Source organism: Microcaecilia unicolor, chromosome 2, assembly GCF_901765095.1.
Source record: "Microcaecilia unicolor chromosome 2, aMicUni1.1, whole genome shotgun sequence".
NCBI lineage: Eukaryota > Metazoa > Chordata > Amphibia > Gymnophiona > Siphonopidae > Microcaecilia > Microcaecilia unicolor.
In genome coordinates, this window is record NC_044032.1 from 464,379,401 (window position 1) to 464,401,952 (window position 22,552).

Here is a 22,552-nt window from a genome sequence, read left to right on the forward strand (position 1 = left end):
AATTTTTTATCACATTTATACCTCTACTCATAGAAAAATGTTATACCGAATTGTTCTTCTACTACTGTTCAGTTGCCCTATTAGTTCCCGTTGTTTCTTTTCCATTGTTCCATTGTTCTTCTCCACTGTTCTATTCCCTTAACGACACTTTAACTTTGTTTTCGCATAACCACTCACAATGTAATCCATAACCGAGTTGTAACAAACTGTATTTCCACCATTCACAATGTATTGTAAGCCACACTGAATCCACAAATAGGTGGGAAAATGTGGGATACAAATGCAATAAATAAATAAATAAATAAATGTTGAGATTTTTGTAGCCCCTCCTCCCCACATAGTTGCGTTAGCCATTTTGTTAGCAAACTGCATGCTTTATGCTTTTTGAGAATATTTTGAAAGTTTGCTACCCTTGTGTATTTTTTTTTAGTGCAGGGGTTCTCAACCCAGTCCTTGGGACACACCTAGCCAGTCAGGTTTTCAGGATACCCACACCGAATATACATGAGATAGATTTGCATACCATGGAGGCAGTGTGTGCAAATTGATCTCATGCATATGTATTGTGGATATCTTGAAAACCACACTGGCTTGGTATGTCCTGAGGACTGGGTTGAGAACCCCGGTTCTAGTGTGTAGTACTTGCCATAAGGCCAGTTGGTACCAGTATTATTTTAACAACCTTGTGCATCCATTGGTTGCGTGTGCTGGTAAACAGAAAACTGTAAAGGCAAACAAACATGCAATTGGAGTGAGACTAAAAACTAAAATGATACTCTACATTCATTAGTACAGAAACCTGTGCTAATTTTATATCTGTGCTCAATTGCTTCGTTTCCCAAACTGTGACCCGCGGTGCCCTGGTACGCTTCAGCAAACTCACAGGGGTGCCACAGAAGCAGAGGGAGATGCATACGTGCATGTTGATTGGTCTCCTGCTTCTGTATGCAAGGACTGGGTTATCATGCTCTGCCACTGGCCACGGGTCAGGTCCTTCTTCCTATCACAGGAAGTACTTCCTGTGACAGGCTGAAAGACCCGACCTGTGACTGTGGCAGAGCAGAGGTAACGCATTAATAAGTGATAACCTAGAAGACAGACTGAGGAAGCACTCCTGGAGTCAGTGAAAGCGCTGGGGTATTTCTGTAGAAGCAAACAACAAATGGGTTCAAAAGAAGGTCAGACATATTTTTGAAGGAAGTCTTCCTTGAACGCTAGCATTATGTGAGCCAAAAGCATTAAGTTTTGTGGAATGAAGACACCAGTCCTTGAAGCAGTGTTCTCAAATCGGGGCCTTGTTGGACTTATAGGCAAGTTTGCGGTGCTGTCTTCAACTGCAGGTGATTTACATTCAGCGGCTGTTTTTCAGATAATATCTGCCTGGCATGGTCCGATGTGTTTCCCCGCCCATGGTGCTTGAACGAGAAGACATGGTCCCGTGGAGTTGGCAAGCTTAACTGTCAGGTGGCTAAATGGTTGCTATCAAAAGGGGGCTTCCAGATTTGACATCTTTGGGCGGACACTTCATGTTAAGGGCTGTATAGTCATGATGGTGTGCATCTCTCGGACACTGTCTTGGACTTACTGTTGAATAACTTTCAGGAAGCCATTGAGTCTGTGTTGTGGCCTGCAGCTTCTTTTATAGGGGGGGCAGGGGAGCCACCGGTTCAGTGGTTCCCCTGGTGGGGGTTACCCGAGCTAGGAGCACCTTCTAAGGAGGCCCTTTGAAGTAGGCCTTAACGTTCACTGGATGATCAATGTTAGGCCTATGTTCTCAAGCTCAGACCTGGAGGTCCAGATCTCATTGTTTGTTATTGCTGTTGTGGCTGGGTAAGATATGGAGCTTAATGGTTAGTGCAGCAGGCTTTGATTCTGACAACCTGGGTTCAATTCCCAGTGCAGCTTCTTGTGACCTTGGGCAAGTCACTTAACCCTCTATTGCCCCAGGTACAAAAACTTAGATTGTGAGCCCTCTAGGGACAGAGAAAGTACCTGCATATAATGTGTACATCTAGTAGTGCTATAGAAGTGGTTACATAGTAACATAGTAAGTGACTGCAGATAAAGACCTGAATGGTCCATGCAGTCTGTCCAACAGTCACATTCATTATTGATTCAAGATTTAAATCAACAATGAATGTGATATTATATACTTGATGATGGTCTTTCTTTGGTGTTTCTGGGACATAGACCATAGAAATCTGCCTGGCTCTGTCCTTATGTTCCAACTATTGGAGTTGCCTCAAAGCCCATCCAAATCTGTCTTGTCATTTGCGGGACAAAGACCGTAAAAGTCTGCCCAGCACTGTCCTCATGTTCCAAACCACTGGAGTTTCCGTTGAAGCTCTCTCCAGCTCATCCTAAACCAGATCGCCATATGTGGGACTCAGGCTGTACAAGCCAGCCCAGCACCGGCCTTATTTGATGCTGCCAGAGTCGCCATCTAAGCACCACTTGACATGCAAACATATGCAATCCTTTAAGTTTTGTTTTTTTATATAATAAATTTTCTAATTAGAGATCCTCTGTGCTAATCCCACACCTTTTTGAATTCCGCCACAGTGGGAGGTCATTTCAGGCATCCACCACCCTCTCCGTGAAAATTAATTTTCTGACATTACTCCTAAGTCTACCACCCCGCATCCTCAATTTGTGTGCTTTAGTTTTACCATTTTCCCTTCTCTGGAAAATATTTGTTTCTATATTAATACCTTTGACGTATTTAAACATCTGTATCATATCTCCCCTGGCCCTCCTCTCCTCTAGGGTATATGTATTGTGGTCTTCCTTGCTCTTCTCTTGTGTCCTTTGGTGCAAGCCCCATATCATTCTTGTCACCTTCCTCTGGGCCGCTTTGTGTTGTTACATCTTTAGCAAGATACGGTCTCCAAAACTGAACACAGTACTCCAGGTGGGGCCTCACCAACAACTTGTACAGAGACATCAGCACCTCCTTTCTTCTGCTGGTTACACCTCTCTATACAGCCTAGCAACCTTGGGGTGGAACCAGGCAGAAGGTAATAAAAGTGGCGGCCTCCTTGGATCATGATCCTTCCTGCTTCTTCAAGGCGTCCTGCTTGAAGGAATATGAGGTTAGGTATTTGTTTTAGCTTTGTGTGTGTGTGTGTGGGGGGGGGGGGGGGGGGGGGGGGAGGGGGTACCTGAGCTAGGAGCACCTTTGAAGTATGCCTTAACATTAGGCCTATGCTCTCAAGCTCAGACCTCGAGGTCCAGGTCTCCTTATTTGCTCTTGCTGTTATGGCAGGGCAAGTTGTCTGGTTCAAGTTGTTAATTATGTTAAAATGGGGAGATGTCTCACATCCCTTTTTATATAATACACAGTACTATACATGAGGTCTCACCTGAGAATTATACAGATGCATATCATCTCCTTTTTCCTGTTGCCCATTCATTTCCCTGTTCTCCTAAGCGCTCTTCTGGCTTTTGCCGTCGTCTTTTCTACCTGTGTGGCCACCATAAGATCATCAGATATGATCATCCCCAGGTCCCGCACAAAAATACTGTACTTCACCCCCTATACTATACCGCTCTTTTGGGTTTTTGCAGCCCAAATGCATGAAGCTGTTTTTTTAGCATTAAGTTTTAGCTGCCAAATTGTAGACTATTAGATCGCTCTTCATGTGATCCTTATATTAACTGAGGATCTCTTCATGTCCTGCATGTGCAGAGATGCCAAGGGTGTCCTGTCTCAAGTGAGATTTACTATCTCACTGAGTGAGATTGAAGGTCATAAAGTAAGATTTTTCCAGTGGTCTTCCAGGTGTATTAATCTACATGCCCCCATCCCCAGCAGCTTCTTCTCTATTCACTTAACCCTCCATTGCCCCAGGTACAAAATAAGTACTTAAATATAATATTTAAACCGCTTTGATTGTAACCACGAAAAGGAGATGTACAGAACTGTGTCTTAATCTTATTTCCCTTTTACTCTGGCCGAGTTTCGCATCGCATCATCAGAAAGGGAATCTACATTAAGTAAAGGAGATTTATATTTACAAACCACCTGGCTGAAAAACGCAACTATACAATTTTTAAACCCCTGAGTAGTCGATCAAGTTATCTCTTGACTTACCAACCAATTCCAAAATTTAATAAAGATCACTCTCGCAGCACCAATCCTCGTGCAGGAACAAAAGACAGGGCCCAAGCTTCCATCTGCACGGAGCAAGTGACATCACAGGCCCTGTCTACTTTAAATAGTTCTTTCCATATCATCATGCTGATCAATCCATAGACTGGTGGGTTGTGTCCATCTACCAGCAGGTGGAGATAGAGAGCAAACTTTGCCTCCCTATATGTGGTCATGTGCTGCCGGAAACTCCTCAGTATGTTCTCTATCTCAGCAGGTGGTGGTCACACACAGCAGCAGCTCTGGCTAGGCCTCCAAGCCTAATTTTTAGGTTTTGTTGAGTGCCTGGGGTTGAGGGCTCTTCTTGAGCAAGTGCAAACCTGGTGGTGCCAGGTCCCTCCTTTTCTCCCCCCTCCCGCTGGCTCCGTTTAAAAAAAAAATGTTGAACGTCCTTAAAGGCGTTTATTTCGACGTTTATTTAAACGTTTATTGCAGCTACTCACTGGGACACCAGGTCGTTACAGCTCGGAGCGGACAGCAGGTAATTTTTACCTTTTATAGCGGGCAGGGGGTTCCCCGATTGGTCTCCACGTGGCCTATGGCGTCGGAGGGCGAGGGCGCAAAGGGTCGCTCCCCGGATCGCGTGTGCGCTTCTAGAGGGGATGCGGGGGTCTTAAAGTCTGATTCGCCCTTGTTGGGTGACAGTTTCGTGACCGATGAGTGTCCCGGTCCTTCCTCCGGTGTGGCGGTTTTTCCCGCCATAAACGCCCATCCCCTGCGGCTCGCCTCCGCCATATTGGCCGGCCACGCGGCTCGGACGGCTTCTTCTTGGGCCGCCCTTGAGGTGGAAGACATTGATGCCATGAACGCCCTTAATTTGGGCGACGGCACAAAAGCGGCTAAAGTTAAGCGCTGTTCTTCCCGCGCGGCTCCTTCGCGGAGTGTCGCGCCGGACGCCATCTTGGATGCGCAGCATGTCTCTCCCCCGCTCTTGCGAGCGCCGGTTGAGGGTGCGTCTAGGGCTGTAGCCCAGGCTGCGGAAGTGCACAGTATGCGGGGTTTCTCCCCCGAGTTTGTTTTGCTGCTGCATCAGGCCTTCCTTATGCAAAACGCTGCCCCTGCTCCCTCGTCTGGTAAGAGGTTGAGGCCCCCGGAGGTAAACGCCCTCGGGTTGATTCCCAGGCCTTGGAGGACTTTGTCTCCTCCGATGTAGATGAGGGCAGCGTATCTGAGTTCTCCCAACGGTCCTTTGCGGATTCCTTGGAGGAGACGGATCCCCGCTTGGATGGAGCGGATGACCCCTCTGCAGCGCGGCTCTGTAGCTCAGAGGATTTGCCCAACCTGTTAATGCAGGCCATGGGCATTTTGAAGATTTCCTCTCCGGAGGACGTCTCTCCCTCAGCCCCTGTTGGCTCTGCCATTATGCTGGGGACGAAGCGCCCGCATAGAACCTTCCACGTGCATGTTGCCATGCACACCTTAATTTCGGCTCAGTGGGATGTCCCGGAAGCGAGCCTTAAAGTGGTTAGGGCTATGTCCCGCCTCTATCTGTTGCCTGAAAGTGAACGTGAGGCCTATCTGTGGCCTACCATGGTTTCTTTAATCACTGCGGTGACTAAGAAAACGGCGTTGCCGGTGGAAGGTGGCACGGCCCTATAGGACGCCCAAGACAGAAGATTGGAGGCGGCCTTAAGGTCGTCCTTTGAGGCGGCTGCTTTAAGTTTGCAGGCCTCAGTTTGCGGCTCCTATGTGGCCAGGGCGTGCCTGACTATGGTGCAGTGGGCTTCCCCCTCGGATCATTCCTTGAGGGCTGATTGGCCGGCCCTGGAATCGGGCTTAGCCTATTTGGCAGACTTGCTGTATGATGTCTTGAGGGTCTCAGCTAAAGGCATGGCTCAGACAATCTCTGCGCGGCGGTGGCTTTGGCTGAAGCATAGGTCTGCTGACCACGCCTCTAAATCCCGCCTGGCTAAGTTGCCTTTTAAAGGCAAGCTGCTCTTTGGGGTCGAGCTGGACAAAATCGTGACCGATCTCGGCACGTCTAAGGGCAAGAGGTTACCAGAGGTCAGGGCTCGGGCTAGTGCTCGCCCCGGTACCTCCAGAGGACGGTTTCAGGAAGCCCGTCAGTACCGCCCGGGCAGGTCGGGCTCCTCTGCCCCCTCTTCCTTCAAGAGGAACTTCTCCCCCAAGCAGCATTCCTTTCGCAGAGACCGCCGTCCCGGAGGTGCTCCCTCCGGTCCTCCCCTAGGGTCTCGTACCCAATGACGGGGCCTTGGTCCACGCCCCAGTGCAGATTGGAGGACGGCTGTCCTCGTTTCTGGGCGAGTGGATCACAATAACTTCAGACGCTTGAGTGCTGGAAGTCATCAGAGACGGCTACAAGCTAGAGTTCTGCCGACCCTTAAGAGACGGGTTTGTACTCTCTCCCTGCAAGTCTCCGGTCAAAGCTGTGGCAGTGCAGCAGACCTTGGACAATCTGATCCGCCTGGGTGCGGTCGTTCCGGTGCCAGAAAATCAGCTTGGCAAGGGATGTTACTCCATTTACTTTGTGGTACCAAAGAAAGGAGGTTCTGTACGGCCTATCCTCGACCTCAAGGGGTCAATCAGGCACTTTCGCATGGAGACCCTCCGCTCTGTTATAGCGGCAGTAAAGGCAGGAGAGTTCCTGGCATCCTTGGACATCAAGGAAGCGTACTTGCATATTCCCATCTGGCCTCCTCATCAACGCTTTCTGCGTTTTGCAGTACTGGGCCGACACTTCCAGTTCAGAGCCCTCCCGTTCGGGTTGGCTACTGCTCCGCGGACCTTCTCCAAAGTAAGGGTGGTCATCGCGGCCTTCCTGAGGAAGGAAGGAGTACAAGTCCATCCTTATCTGGACGACTGGTTGATCCGAGCCCCCTCTTATGCAGAGTGCGGCAAAGCTGTGAACTGGGTGGTTGCTCTTTTGAGCTCCCTGGGTGGATCATCAACTGGGAGGAAAGCCAGCTGCGCCCAACTCAGTCCCTGGAGTATCTGGGAGTTCGATTCGACACCCAAGTGGGCAGAGTGTTCCTGCCAGACAATCGGATTGTCAAGCTCAGGCTCAGATGGACCAGTTCCTAGTAGCCTCTCCTCTTCGGGCTTGGGACTATGTGCAGCTGTTGGGCTCTATGACGGCCACGATGGAAGTAGTGCCCTGGGCCAGGGCTCATATGAGACCACTACAACACTCTCTGCTGCAGCGCTGGACTCCGATGTCAGAGGATTATGCTGTGCGCCTTCCCTTGGACTCAGCAGTGCGCAAGGCGCTGAGCTGGTGGACGCAGACAGACAAGTTGTCTGCAGGAATGCCTCTGGTGACCCCAGAGTGGATTGTCGTCACGACGGACGCCTCTTTGTCGGGGCTGGGGAGCCCACTGCTTGGGAAGGACAGCGCAGGGGCTCTGGTCTCCTGCAGAGGTAAAGTGGTCTATCAACCTCCTGGAACTCAGAGCCATTCGGTTGGCGCTTTTGGAGTTCATCCCGGTACTGGCGTTGAAGCCTGTACGGGTCCTGTCGGACAATGCCACGGCTGTGGCCTATGTCAACTGCCAGGGAGGTACCAAGAGCGCCCCTCTAGCCAAGGAGGCCATGAATCTATGCCATTGGGCGGAAGCGAACCTGGAACAGCTGTCAGCGGCCCACATTGCCGGAGTCATGAATGTCAAGGCGGACTTTCTCAGTCGCCATACCTTGGAGCCCGGAGAGTGGCAGCTATCTGTTCAGGCGTTCTTGGACATCACGAAGCGCTGGGGCCAGCCGAGCCTAGATCTGATGGCGTCATCGGCCAATTGCCAAGTGCCGCGCTTTTTCAGCAGAGGACGGGACCCTCGATCCCTGGGAGTAGATGCTCTTCTCCAACAGTGGCCGACACGAGTTTCTCTATGTGTTCCCGCCCTGGCCCATGTTGGGCAGGGTGCTAGACCGGGTGGCAAAGCATCCGGGCCGGATAATCCTGGTGGGTCCGGATTGGCCCAGACGTCCCTGGTATGCAGACTTGATCAGGCTCTCAGTGGACGAACCTCTGTGACTGCCAGTGGAGCAGGGCCTGTTACATCAGGGTCCCGTGGTGATGGAGGATCCCTCCCCCTTTGGTCTTACGGCCTGGCTATTGAGCGGCAGTGTCTGATGAAGAAGGGCTTCTCAGACAAGGTCATCGCCACTCTGCTGAGAGCGAGGAAGCGCTCTACTTCTACTGCTTACGCCAGGGTTTGGCGTACCTTTGCAGCGTGGTGTGAAGCAGGTTCACTTTCTCCATTTACTGCTCCAATTTCTTCAGTGCTGGCGTTCCTGCAAGAAGGTCTGGAGAAAGGCCTGTCGCTCAGTTCCCTGAAAGTCCAGGCGGCCCTGGCTTGCTTCAGGCGGCCCAGGCGGCCCTGGCTTGCTTCAGGGGCCGCCTGAAGGGTGCTTCCCTGGCTTTGCAGCCAGATGTGGTGCGTTTCCTCAAGGGAGTTAATCACCTGCGCCCTCCTCTGCACTCAGTGGTGCCTGCGTGGAATCTCAACCTGGTGCTAAGAGCCTTGCAAAGCCGCCTTTTGAACCCTTGTCGAGGGCATCTCTGAAAGACCTTACGTTGAAAGCAGTCTTTTTGGTGGCTATCACTTCAGCCAGAAGAGTTTCCGAGCTCCAGGCACTCTCTTGTCGAGAGCTTTTTCTGCAGTTCACTGAGGCAGGAGTGACTATTCGCACAGTGCCTTCCTTCCTACCCAAGATTGTTTCTCGCTTCCATGTGAGTCAGCAGCTCTGTCTCCCTTCCTTTCGTAGGGAGGACTACCCAGAAGAGTATTCTGCTCTCAAATATCTGGATGTGAGACGGGTCATCATCAGATACTTGGAAGTGACCAATGATTTCCGGAAGTCGGATCATCTGTTTGTCCTGTTTGCAGGTCCTCGTAAGGGTCTGCAGGCTGCTAAGCCTACAGTGGCAAGATGGGTCAAGGAAGCCATTGCAGCGGCTTATGTGGCCGCGGGGAAGGTGCCGCCTATTCAGTTGAAGGCCCACTCCACTAGAGCTCAGGCGGCCTCGATGGCAGAGGCCGGGTCCGTCTCCTTGGAAGAGATTTTCAAGGCGGCAACTTGGGCGTCGGCCCATACCTTCTCCAGACATTACCGCTTGACTGTGGCTGCTCGGGCGGAGGCCCGGTTTGGAGCTTCAGTGTTGAGTTCAGGGATTTCAATGTCCCGTCCTGGGTGAGTACTGCTTCGGTACATCCCACCAGTCTATGGATTGATCAGCATGATGATATGGAAGGTAAAATTATGTATCATACCTGATAATTTTCTTTCCATTAATCATAGCTGATCAATCCATAGCCCCTCCCAGATATCTGTACTGTTTATATTCTGGTTGAATTTTAGGTTCAAGTTTAGTCTTCAGTTACTTCAGGAGGACTTCGTGTTCAAGTTTTTTCACTTGGATTCTTCAAGAGTTGAGACGAGTTTGTGTTACAGTGAGCTGCTGCATTCCTCTCCCCTCCGTTTTACGGGGCTGGATTGAGACATAAATTCTGCCGGCACTCCCTCCCGCTTCGTGCGGTTGTAGGGCAGCTTTGTACCCCTCCCGCTTCGGCGGTGTTAGGGTCAGTCAGCTCCTCCCGCGGTTGCGGTTGCAGGATAAGCCAGATCCCCCCGCATCGGAGGGTGTGGTGTCCCTCCCCCGCTCCGCGGGGATGAGCTGGACGGATTCCCCTCCCCCACTTGTGTGGGGATGAGCTGGGTTGATTCCCCTCCCCCGTTTCGGCGGTGGTGAGCTGGGCAGAGTGTCCCTTTGTGGGTGTAATTCTCTAAGTGCTGAGTCCTGCGGATGGAGCTTTGATATCGACATACTGAGGAGTTTCCGGCAGCACATGACCACATATAGGGAGGCAAAGTTTGCTCTCTATCTCCACCTGCTGGTAGATGGACACAACCCACCAGTCTATGGATTGATCAGCTATGATTAATGGAAAGAAAATTATCAGGTATGATACATAATTTTACCTTAAACTCCACCCCTTAATTCTCAAACGCGCAACAGGGGCGCACTCCTTTTGACTAAACAAGTCAATCGGGATTCATCAAGACACATAGCAACCACGGACCGGCCTTTTTCCAAACGCAGCTCACAAGGGCAAATGGATGATACAAATACACATATGCTTACAACCACTCCAGCTCCCGATTTAATCCCCGAGGGTGCACAGTATCCCAGGAGAAGATAAACCGTTGTTCCTTCTGAATAAGTAAATTACTCAAGCATCCCCCTCTTGTTAATGAAATCTGTAAAAGAACAGTATAACGCACATCTGAAATGTCATGATGGCTTTCCTGCCAGTGTGCAGACAGAGGTGCTTCCAGTTTACAGGTACGAATATTACTGATGTGTTTTCCTATGCGTGTTTTGATTTTGCAGGTAGTGTGTCCAATATAGAACTTCTTACATGGAAACCAAATGCAATAAATGACCCCCTTTGAGTCAGAATTAGTCCTGTTATGCATCCAAAATACCTTATCGCTGTGCGGAAGCTTGATGTTATTCCCTTCCAATACATACTGGCAATAGATGCATCCCTTACATTTAACTGCCAGACCCTCGACCATTCTTCTAAGGTTCGGAGATCCCTTCTCATCGTTTCTACTCCCTCCAGGGTATCCACTCTATTGGCTATTTTCGTGTCATCCGCAAAAAGGCACACCTTTCCTTCCAACCCTTCAGCAATATCTCCCACAAATATATTAAACAGAATAGGCCCCAGCACCGACCCCTGAGGAACTCCACTGCTCATCTTCCTTTCCTCCGAGCGGATTCCATTTACCGCCACCCTCTGCCACCTGTCGGTCAACCAGTTTCTTATCCAGTTCACCACTTTCGGTCCTAAGTTCAACCCTTTCAGCTTATTCACGAGTCTTCTGTGGGGGACCATATGAAAGGCTTTGCTGAAGTCCAAGTAGATTACATCTAACGCACATCCTTCATTCAGTTCTTTGGTCACCCAGTCAAAGAAGTCATTAAGATTCGTTTGGCAGGATTTTCCTTTGGTAAAGCCATGTTGCCTCGGGTCCTGTAACCCGTCGGCTTCTAGAAAGTTAACTATCCTTTCTTTCAGCAGCGACTCCATTGTACAGTTGGATACAGTTGGCTACAGTTGGTTTTTGGTGGGTATTGGAGGACTCACACTTTCCACCACAAGTGTAATAGTTAGAGTGGGATATGGGCCTGGGCCCTTTCTCTACAGTTTATTGCACAGACCACTAGGCTACTCCAGGGACTTGCTTGCTGCTCTAATAGTACTAGCCATAGCATCTGAAGCTCTCATAGAGACTGGTATGAACTGTTTCTTTTACATCTATGGGGGGGTGGGAGGCATTCAGTGACCCCCTGGGGGAGTAATGGGGAGTCATGCCTTAATCCCTCCAGTGGTCATCTGATCATTTAGGGCACCTTTTTGTGACATAGTCATGACATCTGACTTTTAGCTCCAGACATTTTGGCTTTGTTCCATTATGTCAGAAAAAGATCCATGTTTTGGGAACTCCCAAAACCCACCCCCAACACGCCCCCTTGTGATTTGGATGCACTGCAGACGAACTGCATAGAAAGTCTTAAAATGGGTTTTGAAAACAGTGATTTGAATGTTTTAGCAAAAAAAAAAAAAAAAGTCCATCTGCAGCTTTGTGCCACTTTTTGGGTGTTTTTTTTGTTTTGAAAATGAGCTCCATAATGATTTAGGTAAGCCATTTTCAGTACAATTATCAATTGTGCTTTAAAAAAGGAATTCACATTTTTTATGGGTGTGCTGGGAGGTCCCTTGGGAAGGACTGCTCTGTGTAAAGAAATTGCATTGGCATCTCACATGTGACTTTACATTAGTGTGTGCATAGTTCTATAAATCACCCCCCCAAAATGTGTCATTTTCCATATTATTAATTCATGAGGAACCTGCTGTTCCACTTAAGGCTTTGACATAAATGTCCATTAGTCTAGTGCAGTATCATTTAAATTTATAATTAAAAAATCTATTCTGTGTGCAGATACTAAGGAAGAATCAGTGAGAGAGCAGCTGCTTTCTGTAATTTTTCTTTTATATTTAAGTTTGGGAAGAGTAACAAGAAAAACAAAGCAGACCATTAGATATGAAGCATACAGTGTCCTCAGTTATGTCCTGTGGCATATTGGGGAACTGGAACATTACGTCACAAAGTTATTTTGTCTTAGGAACCTTTGGATTGTTTGCTTTGCTAATGTTGGTTGTTGGTCGCTAGAGCTGTTGCCAGCAGCTGTTCAGCAAGACTGCAAGATGAAAGTACATGTCAATGTTTCAAAGACCACATCCCAGCACAAGATTGTTTGTGGTGGAACTACAGCAGAACATTAGAAAAAACATATTGTAGTTCACTGTATAACTGGGCAGCTTGTGTTTACCTTGTGTGTTTGCAAGCATTGTAAGATATAAGATACGGCACATCTAACTTTCTTCTGCCTAGTCATTTTCTCTCGGGGAGGGGGAGGTATTCTCTAAATTAGTTTTGCACATACTATGAAAATAATGAACCTCACTTCTAAGCCCCAGGGGGTATGTTCGACATGATCTCAGTCTCTCAGATTTACTGCTAATGTATGCCATAGTACTTCCTTTGTGCCAAAGAGCACTTCCTTCTGGAGTTCATAAGATGTAACATGTATAGGCAACCTATCAAGGTGGACTTGGAAATTGCTTTTATTCAAGCCTGTGGCTCCAAATACAATGGAAAATCTTTCTTCCATATTTTCTTGGTCTCTGACTGCATTTCTTGGTATTTGAGGATCTTCTCCTCTTCCACTCAATTCATAATCACTTGGAATTGACCAAAAGCCTTCAAAACAACATACGACCACCTAAATTTCCGGAAATCACTAAAGACCAACCTGTTTGAAAAGGCGTACCCTACCGATCCAACCTAAAAGCCTGACCTCTGCAACACAACAAAAGTAAAGTATATAATGGACATAACACAACTCTTCCGTTGACTGCTCCACACAAACTTTTATTACAAAAAACACCACTTTGCGAACGCATCTCCGGCACTATGTAAGCCACATTGAGCCTGCAAATAGGTGGGAAAATGTGGGATACAAATGTAACAAATAAATAAATAATCAATAGTGTTCTGGTGTTTTTTTTTTCTCTTTACCACTGTGTTCACTTTTCTTGTATCCAGCTTTTTATCGGCTATATTGGGAATGTCCCAGATGATCATAACCTTTTCATTCTCTATAATTCTAAATGTTTTAGTGGTACAGCAGCACTTTATTGTGCCTTTATAAACATTTTCTGCCAACAAAACTTTGCAGCCATCAACGAGATAAGTAACTATTTCCAGCTCTTTCTTACAGAATCTACCTATGTCTGTTTTATCAGTTTTCAATATTTACAGTGAACCATTTCATCCATAATCCAATGTTCTATAACTCTCTCATCATTAGATTTCTGTTCACCTCTACTAGGCAATCATGCATTTGGTTTTGATACGGCTCCTGGAGTAACACTTTGTATTTCCCACTCTGTTTATACATTTGTCACTTGTTTTCCCTTGTTTGATAATCTAATTCTTTAAAGAGTTTTTTTCTCTTTTTTTCACAAAAGGCCCTTGTACAGCAGCTTGACCCTTAGCGGTAGTACCATGAGACTACCGCTAGGGGTTGCTGATGTCATTCTGAACCCAGCACTGAAAGGGGCAGAAGCAACTGGGGATTGCTCCTGCCTTGAACCCATTAGATACCAGGGAATTGCCAGGTGCGGACAAGGAGACTTAAGAGAGATCAGAGGAGGAGACAGGGTGTTATATGGGGTCATCAGGGTAGGGGGTTGTCATTTGAGGGTGTGTACTTAGGGAGCTGTGGGCTAGGGGGAATGTCATTTGGGAGGAGCAGGGCAAGGAGATGTAATTCATGAGGGGGAGGTCAGCTCCTGATTGTGATTATTGGCAGCCCAATGATCGCATGATGGTAAAATAACACAGCTTGTGAGGTTGATTGCAAGTAGTATTATTCTTGTACCACAGAAGTGAATAAGCTGTGGTACTGAGCTACCACAGGTTAGTCACTCCCATGGTAAATTAAAGTGCAGTAATAGCCCAGCTTTTACTGCAACTTAATAACTATCCCCCTCTCCCCCTCCCCCTTAATCCTCCATTGCCTCAAGTACAAATTTTGATTGAAAACCCTCTGTGGAATAGGGAAATACATAGGGTTCCTAAATGTAATTTATCTTGAGCTACTAGTGAAAAAGTGTGAGCTAAATGCATATCATGATGACTCTCTTCTCCATATTTATGACCTTTCTTTCATTGCAGTTTCTAACTTGGTTTGGTTGAGAGTATTTTCATTATGATATCCCTAATATAGAAACGAAACTGTCTTGTTATGTAATGTACTATCCTTTAACATGAGGTACTTGTTTTATAAATAGCATCAAAAGGCAGTTCTAGATTATAGTTTTGATATATATATACTGGATCTCTAATTACCTACAGCCGGCAAGGTAAACTTGGGTCAGGAAAAGTGTTCCAAGAAATCTGTCATGCCTAAATCCATTATGATATATATAAAGTAGATGAACAAAGTCAGCGCTAAATTTTCTTACGTGTAGAAAAGGCAGCCTGCAGCAAAAATTAAAACATGCTCAGAGTCTGAGTCATGGTTAATCATGGAATAAAAAAATCTCTCTAAAGTGATAGGATGGTTTTCTCTTTAAATGCCAGACTGAGTGTCAAGTTGGCATTAGATACTTATGTCTAATACAGTTATGTTGGGCCTCAGACAGGCACAAGGCTCCTGCTGATCAGGGCATGGGCCTTTCAGGTTGACTCTTTTGTACCTTAAAGGCCTTGTAGAACCATAGACCTGTGACTTGCTTGGGCCCCTATTGTGTAGTTTATCAGGACATGTATAGGGACTGATTTGTGTAATTATGTACTGTGGGAAAATGGATGCCATGAGGGAGACTCAGACTCTCCATGCACTGCCCTTATGTCAAAGTCTCATGCCCCTACAGCATCCAGCATCCTATCTACCCTAAGTCCAGCTGTTAGTTTTCGGGAGGTGGGGGAAAGAGAAGGAGGGAAGGGGTGAGAACTCTTCTACAGTGGCTCTGTGGACTCTGGTCCTCTATAATCTTTGGTAGTTTTTTGTAGCCTGGAAAAGTATCAGTATTAGAACAGTGATGGGGAATCTATGATACAGGTGGCCAAAGTGCCACTCTTGGCCAAGTTTGCTAGTTCTCAAGTAGCACAACTACCAGATAAACACAAAGTGCCAGTGGTACTTATGACTGTGTTGATAGTTGTTGAAGTTTCACAACTCAGGTCACCTGATCCTAAGAAGTCTGCATAATTACACTAGATTATCCTAATACTAAAGGAGGAAAGAAGGTTGACTGCTACGTGCCAACAGAGATAACTAAATTTCAAGTTGTGTAAGAGTAGTTCAGTATGCCCTAAATGATGGCAGAGTAGTAAGGGTAGAGTTTACCATTATAAACAGCTGATACACTAGTCCACTAAAATGCTGCCTTTGTTTTAAAGACAAAGCATTATTTTTTGGGCTCATTTTTGGTCAAAAGAAGTGCCATACATAGGACTGATTTTTTGGTGGGGCCTGGGATTAATATGAGCAGGGCTGACTTAATCATTAGGCGGACACGGCAGTCAGGATGACAGCTTCTGGGGCAGTGGGGGAAGGGAATGAGGGGATGAGGCGGCAAAAAAAAGCAGTTGCCCAAGGATATCTGACACCCTAAGTAAATCTTCAGTCATGCACCCCCACCCCCAGGTGTCCATTACCTCTCTTTCCTCACCTCCCTCTCCAAGATTTCTAGCATCTCTTCTTTAAACCCTCCCCCAGGTGTCCAGAATATCTCTTCTTCCCTACCCACCCCACACAGTGTTCACCTTCTCTCTTCTTCTGTACCCCTTCCCCAAGACGTCCATAATTCCTTCTTCCCTTCCATTTCACCTATTATCCTTGCCGCCGCCCTCACCCTACCTCTGTCCTCAGCTGGATTCAAGACTGGAGTGGTGGTGAGCCTTTGAGCCACACATTCATGTGTGCTTAAGGCCTGCTGTAACCCATCTCCTTTGATGAAAACTTCTTGTTGGAGAGGGTAGGATGTGGCAGGCCTTGAGTGTAAATGTGCTGGTGCTCAAAGTCCTGCTGGAATGCTGCTGCTGACAGTGGCTTTAAAGCACTGCTCTGCCACTGCCTTGCCTGCTGTATCCCAAAATCTAAGACCAGCTCAACAACTTTGAAGATTATCAGTGCATACTTTTACATGTTTATGGAGTTTCAAAGGATAGTTTTAGGGGTGTGGTATTCAGTTGGTCATAATTGCCACATTTAATATATTAATATCTTGGGAAGAGGGAAGTTAAGTAATTGAAGGGGGGGCGGGGCACAGGGCAGCTAATATGATTGCGCTGGTCCTGAACATGGGTAGGAACTAAACATTGTGGATACTGACATGGCCTGCTGGTGCTTACAGTGTGGGCCTGCCTCTAAACTGTGGCGAGTGGGATAGTTGGGGGCAAACAGGCTTAGTCGTGTTTGGCTTGGCATCTGCAGCAAAGCAAGAACAGGCTTAGGGTGGCATAGGTCCAAGACAGCATTTCGCTCATCATTTTCAGAGGTAATGACTAGGGATGGCCATTCATTAGTGCATGCAAACTTGATTTAATGTGCATTGTACACAGTTAATTTGTAGGTTAATCGATTTGCACACCATAAAATTCTAATGCACGTTCAAAAACTTATTTACAAAGCAAAGGCATGAATAAAATTCAATCCAGTTCATAGATGGATGGCTAAAAAGCTAAGGCTAGGTTGATCAAAGAACCAGCATCTCATTCTTTGCCATTTCTACTAAATATTTTACATAACACAATGTCCACAGATATACATATGAAAAAAAATCATCTTTCTCCATGGAGCTTACAGTCTAGTCATGCTATTGTGCACAGCGCCTGCAGTACTGAACATAAACTTGGTTCCAAGAACCCAAAACATCAAAACGTGTTGAAACATCTAGACATTCCTTTCATTTGCGTTTTGTTTTTTTTGTTCAGCCGGTTTCAGTTCCTACACGAGGATGTGTTCAAACTTCGTGGAGCTGCTTATACAGCCCTCTGATCCCCGTTGGGCAATGGGGTCACAGCTGCACCTTAGGCGCAGCAGAAAGCAAACAGCAGCGCGCTCAGACACTTTTCTAAGCGAGTATACTGATGCCGAAAGTTCACAAGCACTAAACAAAAAGGAGTGTGCAAGCCACCTCCACCGTGTTGAGATGAGCAGCTGTGCACGGGGATCTAGTCGCTATACGGAGTCCTAGAATCGCAGGTTTTACAGGTCTTCCAAAGTGTACACGACGGAGCAGCTGCGCCTGAGCTGCTGTAACCACAGGAGGAAGAGGAGGAGGATGAGACGAAAGAGGCGGCGCTAGGACCTGGGCCAGGGCGTACAGAGGAGGGGGGTGTGCTCCTGTCCTTTCCCCTCCCCCTCCCTTTCTCAGTCCCGCACAAGACAGTTTCGCTTCTGCAGCGGATCCTGAGCAGGGAGAGAAAAAAAAAAGTCTCGAGAAAAGTGTCAAGATGGTGAAGATGGGGTGAGACGGGGCAGCAGAGCAGAGAGATCAGCAATGGCAGCGAGACGCGTTTTCCACCTCCAGCCATGTGGTGAGTGACCGGGGCTAATCCTCTCTTAGCAGTGAGGGCCAGCGCTCTCTGCCTTTTTTCGCTTTTGTACAGAAGCCAGCTTTTAAGTTTGCAAGCACTGCCGAGAGGAAATAATACAGTCCTTCACTTCGTAGGCTTTTCCTGTAACGTAGCATCTTCTTCTTGTGAAATGCAACGAAAAAAGTGCAGCAGTTGGGGAAGTGGTGTGCTTCAAACAATCGGGTCTTTTGTTTCTGTTTTTATTTCTGGACTGTGTAATAGTTATGCATGTTCCTTTTTTAAAGTGAAAAAAAAAAATCTGCCAATTGAGTTGCATCATTGTTTACCAGCCCGTTTGTTTAGAAACCCGAGTTATAGGAGTTTGATGAGACGGTACACGCCTTGTTCGCAAATTGAAGTTAATTTGACAGCATTTAGAACATTTAAACAGAACTAGTGGAGATATGGCACTGAAATAAATAGCTAGTTTACGCTTGATGGTGCATTACTCCAGCTGTTGACTTGTGTACTTATTTCACTGTGAAAAAAAGTTACTTCCTTTTTTTCTCATTTGCTGTGTAAGAATGAAAATATACAAAATTTTCATTTCTTACAAAGGTAAACAAACATTGGGGAGCTGCATATGTGGGAGCCAGCTCAGTGGGTGCTGAGCACCCCTAATATTAACCAAACTCCTTAGCTTTGTCCAGGGAGGGGTATTGTGTTTGGCACCCCCAATCGTTTTGAAACGTTGGCAGCTATGACTAGCTGCTGGCAAGGTTTTGTTACTGTGAACGTTTTCATTTTAGATGGTAAAATGCATTCTGTTTCTCCAGTTAGTATTGCCATTTCTAAAGAGTTGTGTGGAAAGTATAGTTTTACCATTAATTTGAAAGGTATAGTGCATATTCAGACTAGATGTCTTGAAAAATAAGTACTGATGAATGTGAGTTTCACATCACACGGAAACTGAAGGTTGTGCAATGCTGTTTTTTTTTAATGTCAGCACATCAGCACTTCCTTATAAGTACTGTAAATGCTGTCATCCTTTGCCTTTTAAAGTTGGACAATGTATGACATACAGTACATTTAATTAAGAGAGAACCTTGCTTTGATGCGGTATTCTGACATTTGTCTGTCTACTGTCCAAACTTGTGACTCCTGATGTAAGGCTTGATTGCTAAAACTTGGCTGTGTCGAGTCATCTTATTTCTTGTGCTATGGAACCTTTGTTGATGAACACAGTATTGATTAATGATTTTTGTTACTGGATTGGACTTCTCTGAGGTGTTCTTTTCCCTCTCACTTTCCCACCTTCTGACAGTTTTACTGTGACAGCTCCCTTGTAGTGGCGGAACAGAACAGAGCTGTAGGTAGTACAGGCATAGAAAACTTATAGAGGAGGGGAAAGGGACTTTACATTTTGCATGAAGGGTTTGCATACTTTTTAATAACAGCTCTAGCTTGAGTTAGTGCAGAACACCAGTTTTGTGAACAAAAGGTAACATTTTGTTCTTGGCCCTACTCTTTTAAACAGAACCCCAGTGTGTCCAAATGATGAGACCCCCCACCCCCCACTGGTTACAAAGATGAAAGGGGACAAGAAATAATGAATTTGCTTGTTATTATTCATATATGGTTGTCTAAACTTGGGATTCTGAAGGTGAAATGACTTGCTCCAACATATACACCTGACTGGTGCAGGGCTGGGACTAGAACTTAATATTCTTGGTAGTTCAATGTAGCCCTGTTTCTATGTAGTTTACATATTAGTGTACAGTATTTATGGGGACAGAGTGTTGCATGTATTTAATCTATAGATGTAAACAGTGCATCAAAATGGAAAGTGGCTTCTAGAATACTTGGTGATGGGGAAGGTCATCAAACAGGTACAAATAATTAGAAGAATGACCTCCCTGAAGAAAGTATCAACTCTTCAAAGCTGTGACTGCACAGAGGGAAAAGAAGTAGGTTTTATAGGTGAGGAAGAGAATGTGACAGGCCAGTAGTCTATTCTGTTACATTCTGAGGTGTGGTAAAAAAAAAAAAAAAGTACAGCAGTAAATCTCCACAGATCAGAGAACCAAATAGCTTTTAAACTGGCCCACAATGTGCACAACAAGTACTGTGGAAATAGATTGTTATAATGGGCTAAATACAGTAAATAGCACCCAGATTTGGGCCCAAAAAAATGCATGCTGAGTGCTATTCTATAAAAGGCACCTGGAGCTGGGTGCTGTTGATAGAATAGCCCAACTTTTAGGCATGAGGATTTATGGTGTAAATCCCCATGCCTAACTTAGGGTTGGATCCCCCGAATTCTATAATAGTGCATGCATCTTTAGCGAACCCTGACCCACTCATCCCCTTCCATGGTCACGCCCCCTTTCAGTTGCACATTAAAAGTTTGCACATGCCTTTTTAGCAAGAGGCATACCTAAATCCAAATTGTAGCCCATTAATGTCAATAATTGATAGCGCACAATTACTGTCACTAATTTGTTACTCAAATTGCACACACAAATTGGGCGTGCACCCGAAATTGCAATGCAATTTTAAGCTCCATGTATGGAATTCTTCTGCATGTATTCTTACGTAGCTGTTGTCTTATCATGTGAGCATATACGTGAATCATATTTACAGTTTTCTCTATATCAGTGGTTCTCAACTATTGTATCACGAAGAACTGGGAGGTTTGTCACCATGACTTTGGCTTAAACTGCAAGCCTATACTTTAACAACCACATGAACTAACCAAATTCCGCAAACTACTGAAGACCTATCTCTTTAATAAGGTATACAACAAAGATCAACAAATGTGAACTCCTCCACATGCATCCAGTGTTGCCTTATAATATTTGCCTTTATATCATGCTTATTCTTTATCATGTAACCCAAATCCTTTATATCATGCTCTTTTACTATCCTTTGTATCATCCTTTTACAATGCTTTATCATTATCAGGTTACCCAAAATCCTTCCATAAAACTAAATGTATATTCTATTATATATTTCCAATATTCATGATGTATTGTAAGCCACATTGAGCCTGCAAAGAGGTGGGAAAATGTGGGATACAAATGCAACAAACAAACAAACAAATAAATAAATAAATAAATAAATGTACCTGTAGGGAGCCAAGTACTTGAAATTTCAATCAACCTCACTTTTCTTCCCCCCACCCCGGTGATCACTGCTGCTGCTAGCCCAAGCTAGAAATGTTATCGATCTGCTGTCCCATCCTGCTTCCAGCAATCACCACCACTGTATGCTGCACTATCACTGTGATCATTTCTGCCACTAGCCTAGCAATTTTGCACATTGCTCCCTCCTCTGTGACTGCTGTCATTGCCCTCTGAAGGCCATTGCTGGCCGAAGAGGTGGAGGAGGAGGAGAAGAGCAGGGGGTTTTCTAAGGCCATCATTGTAAAGAGAGAGGAAGGGAAGTTTTAGAAAGCAGAATGTCTGTCTTTCATGGATAGTGTCTCTAAGAGGGGCATAATTGAACGCGAACGCCCATCTCCATGGGCATCTATGTCTGAGAACGGGTACGTGAAGGGGCGGGACAGGCCTTATTTTCGAAAAAAATGTCCGCCCATCTTTTTTTCGATAATACGGTTTGTGTCCGGCAAATGCATTGGAGTTGTGCGGATTTGAGCTGAGCGGTTTCGTTTTTCAGCGATAATGGAAACCGAAGGCGCCCAGCTCAAAAACGAACAAATCCAAGGCATTTGGTCGTGGGAGGGGCCAGGATTCGTAGTGCACTGGTCCCCCTCACATGCCAGGACACCAACCGGGCACCCTAGGGGGCACTTGTAACAATTAAAAAACAAAGTCAAATACCTCCCAAGTCGATAGCTCCCTTCATTTGGGTGCTGAGCCCCTCAAATCCCCCCCAAACCCCACTGCCCACAACTCTACACCATTACCATAACCCTTATGGCTGAAGGGGGGCACCTACATGTGGGTACAGTGGGTTTTGGGGGCGGTTTGGAGGGCTCCCATTTACCACCACAAGTGTAATAGGTAGGGGGGGATGGGCCTGGGTCCACCTGCCTGAAGTCCACTGCACCCACTAACAACTGCTCCAGCGACCTGCATACTGCTGTGATGGAGCTGGGTATGGCATTTGAGGCTGGCATACAGGCTGCAAAACAAAGTTGCTAAAGTTGGGGGTTTTTTGGTGGGAGGGGTTAGTGACCACGGGGGGAGTCAGGGGTGGTCATCCCCGATTCCCTCCAGTGGTCATCTGCTCATTTAGGGCACTTTTTTGGGACTTGTTCGTGAAAAAAAAGGGTCCAAAAAAGCTACCTAAATTCGCGCTAAAAATGCCTTTCTTTTTTCGATTATCAGCCGAAAGCACCCATCTCTCCTCAGCCAATAAACACACCCCAGTCCCGCCTTCACCACGCCTCCGACACGCCCCTGTCAACTTTGTTCATTCCCGCGACGGAGTGCAGTTGAAGACGCCCAAAATCGGCTTTCGATTATACCGATTTGGGCGTCTTTGCGAGATGGGCACCTGTCTCCCAATTTGGGTCGAAATCTGGGCACCCATCACTTTCAAAAATAAGGCTGTAAATGGGTTAACATTTGCACATACCAAGGCAGTAATTGAGGGTGGCTCATGAGGGAGAAGGATGCAAGGCCCATGCAAGGCCATGTGCAAAGGCTCACTGCAGGGCCTTTTTTGCATGGGTCCGGAGAGGCTCAAACGGAAATGTGTGAAAAGAGCCCTGAGAATAATGAACTTCACTCCTCTAAGACAAGGTATGTGTAGTCT

At 46.3% G+C, this 22,552-nt stretch overlaps 1 protein-coding gene across 2 annotated transcripts in view; it reads left to right on the forward strand.

The window, feature by feature from the left end:
* The first annotated feature begins 17,055 nt into the window (after nt 1–17,055).
* Nucleotides 17,056–22,552, forward strand: part of SLC4A11 (solute carrier family 4 member 11) — a 357,901-nt gene continuing 352,404 nt past the window's right edge. For both annotated transcript variants that reach the window (XM_030190992.1, XM_030190993.1), the window contains exon 1: nt 17,056–17,791. In XM_030190992.1, the coding sequence (XP_030046852.1) occupies nt 17,755–17,791 (37 nt within the window). In that variant the 5' untranslated portion in view covers nt 17,056–17,754. The remainder of the gene's footprint in view (nt 17,792–22,552) is intronic.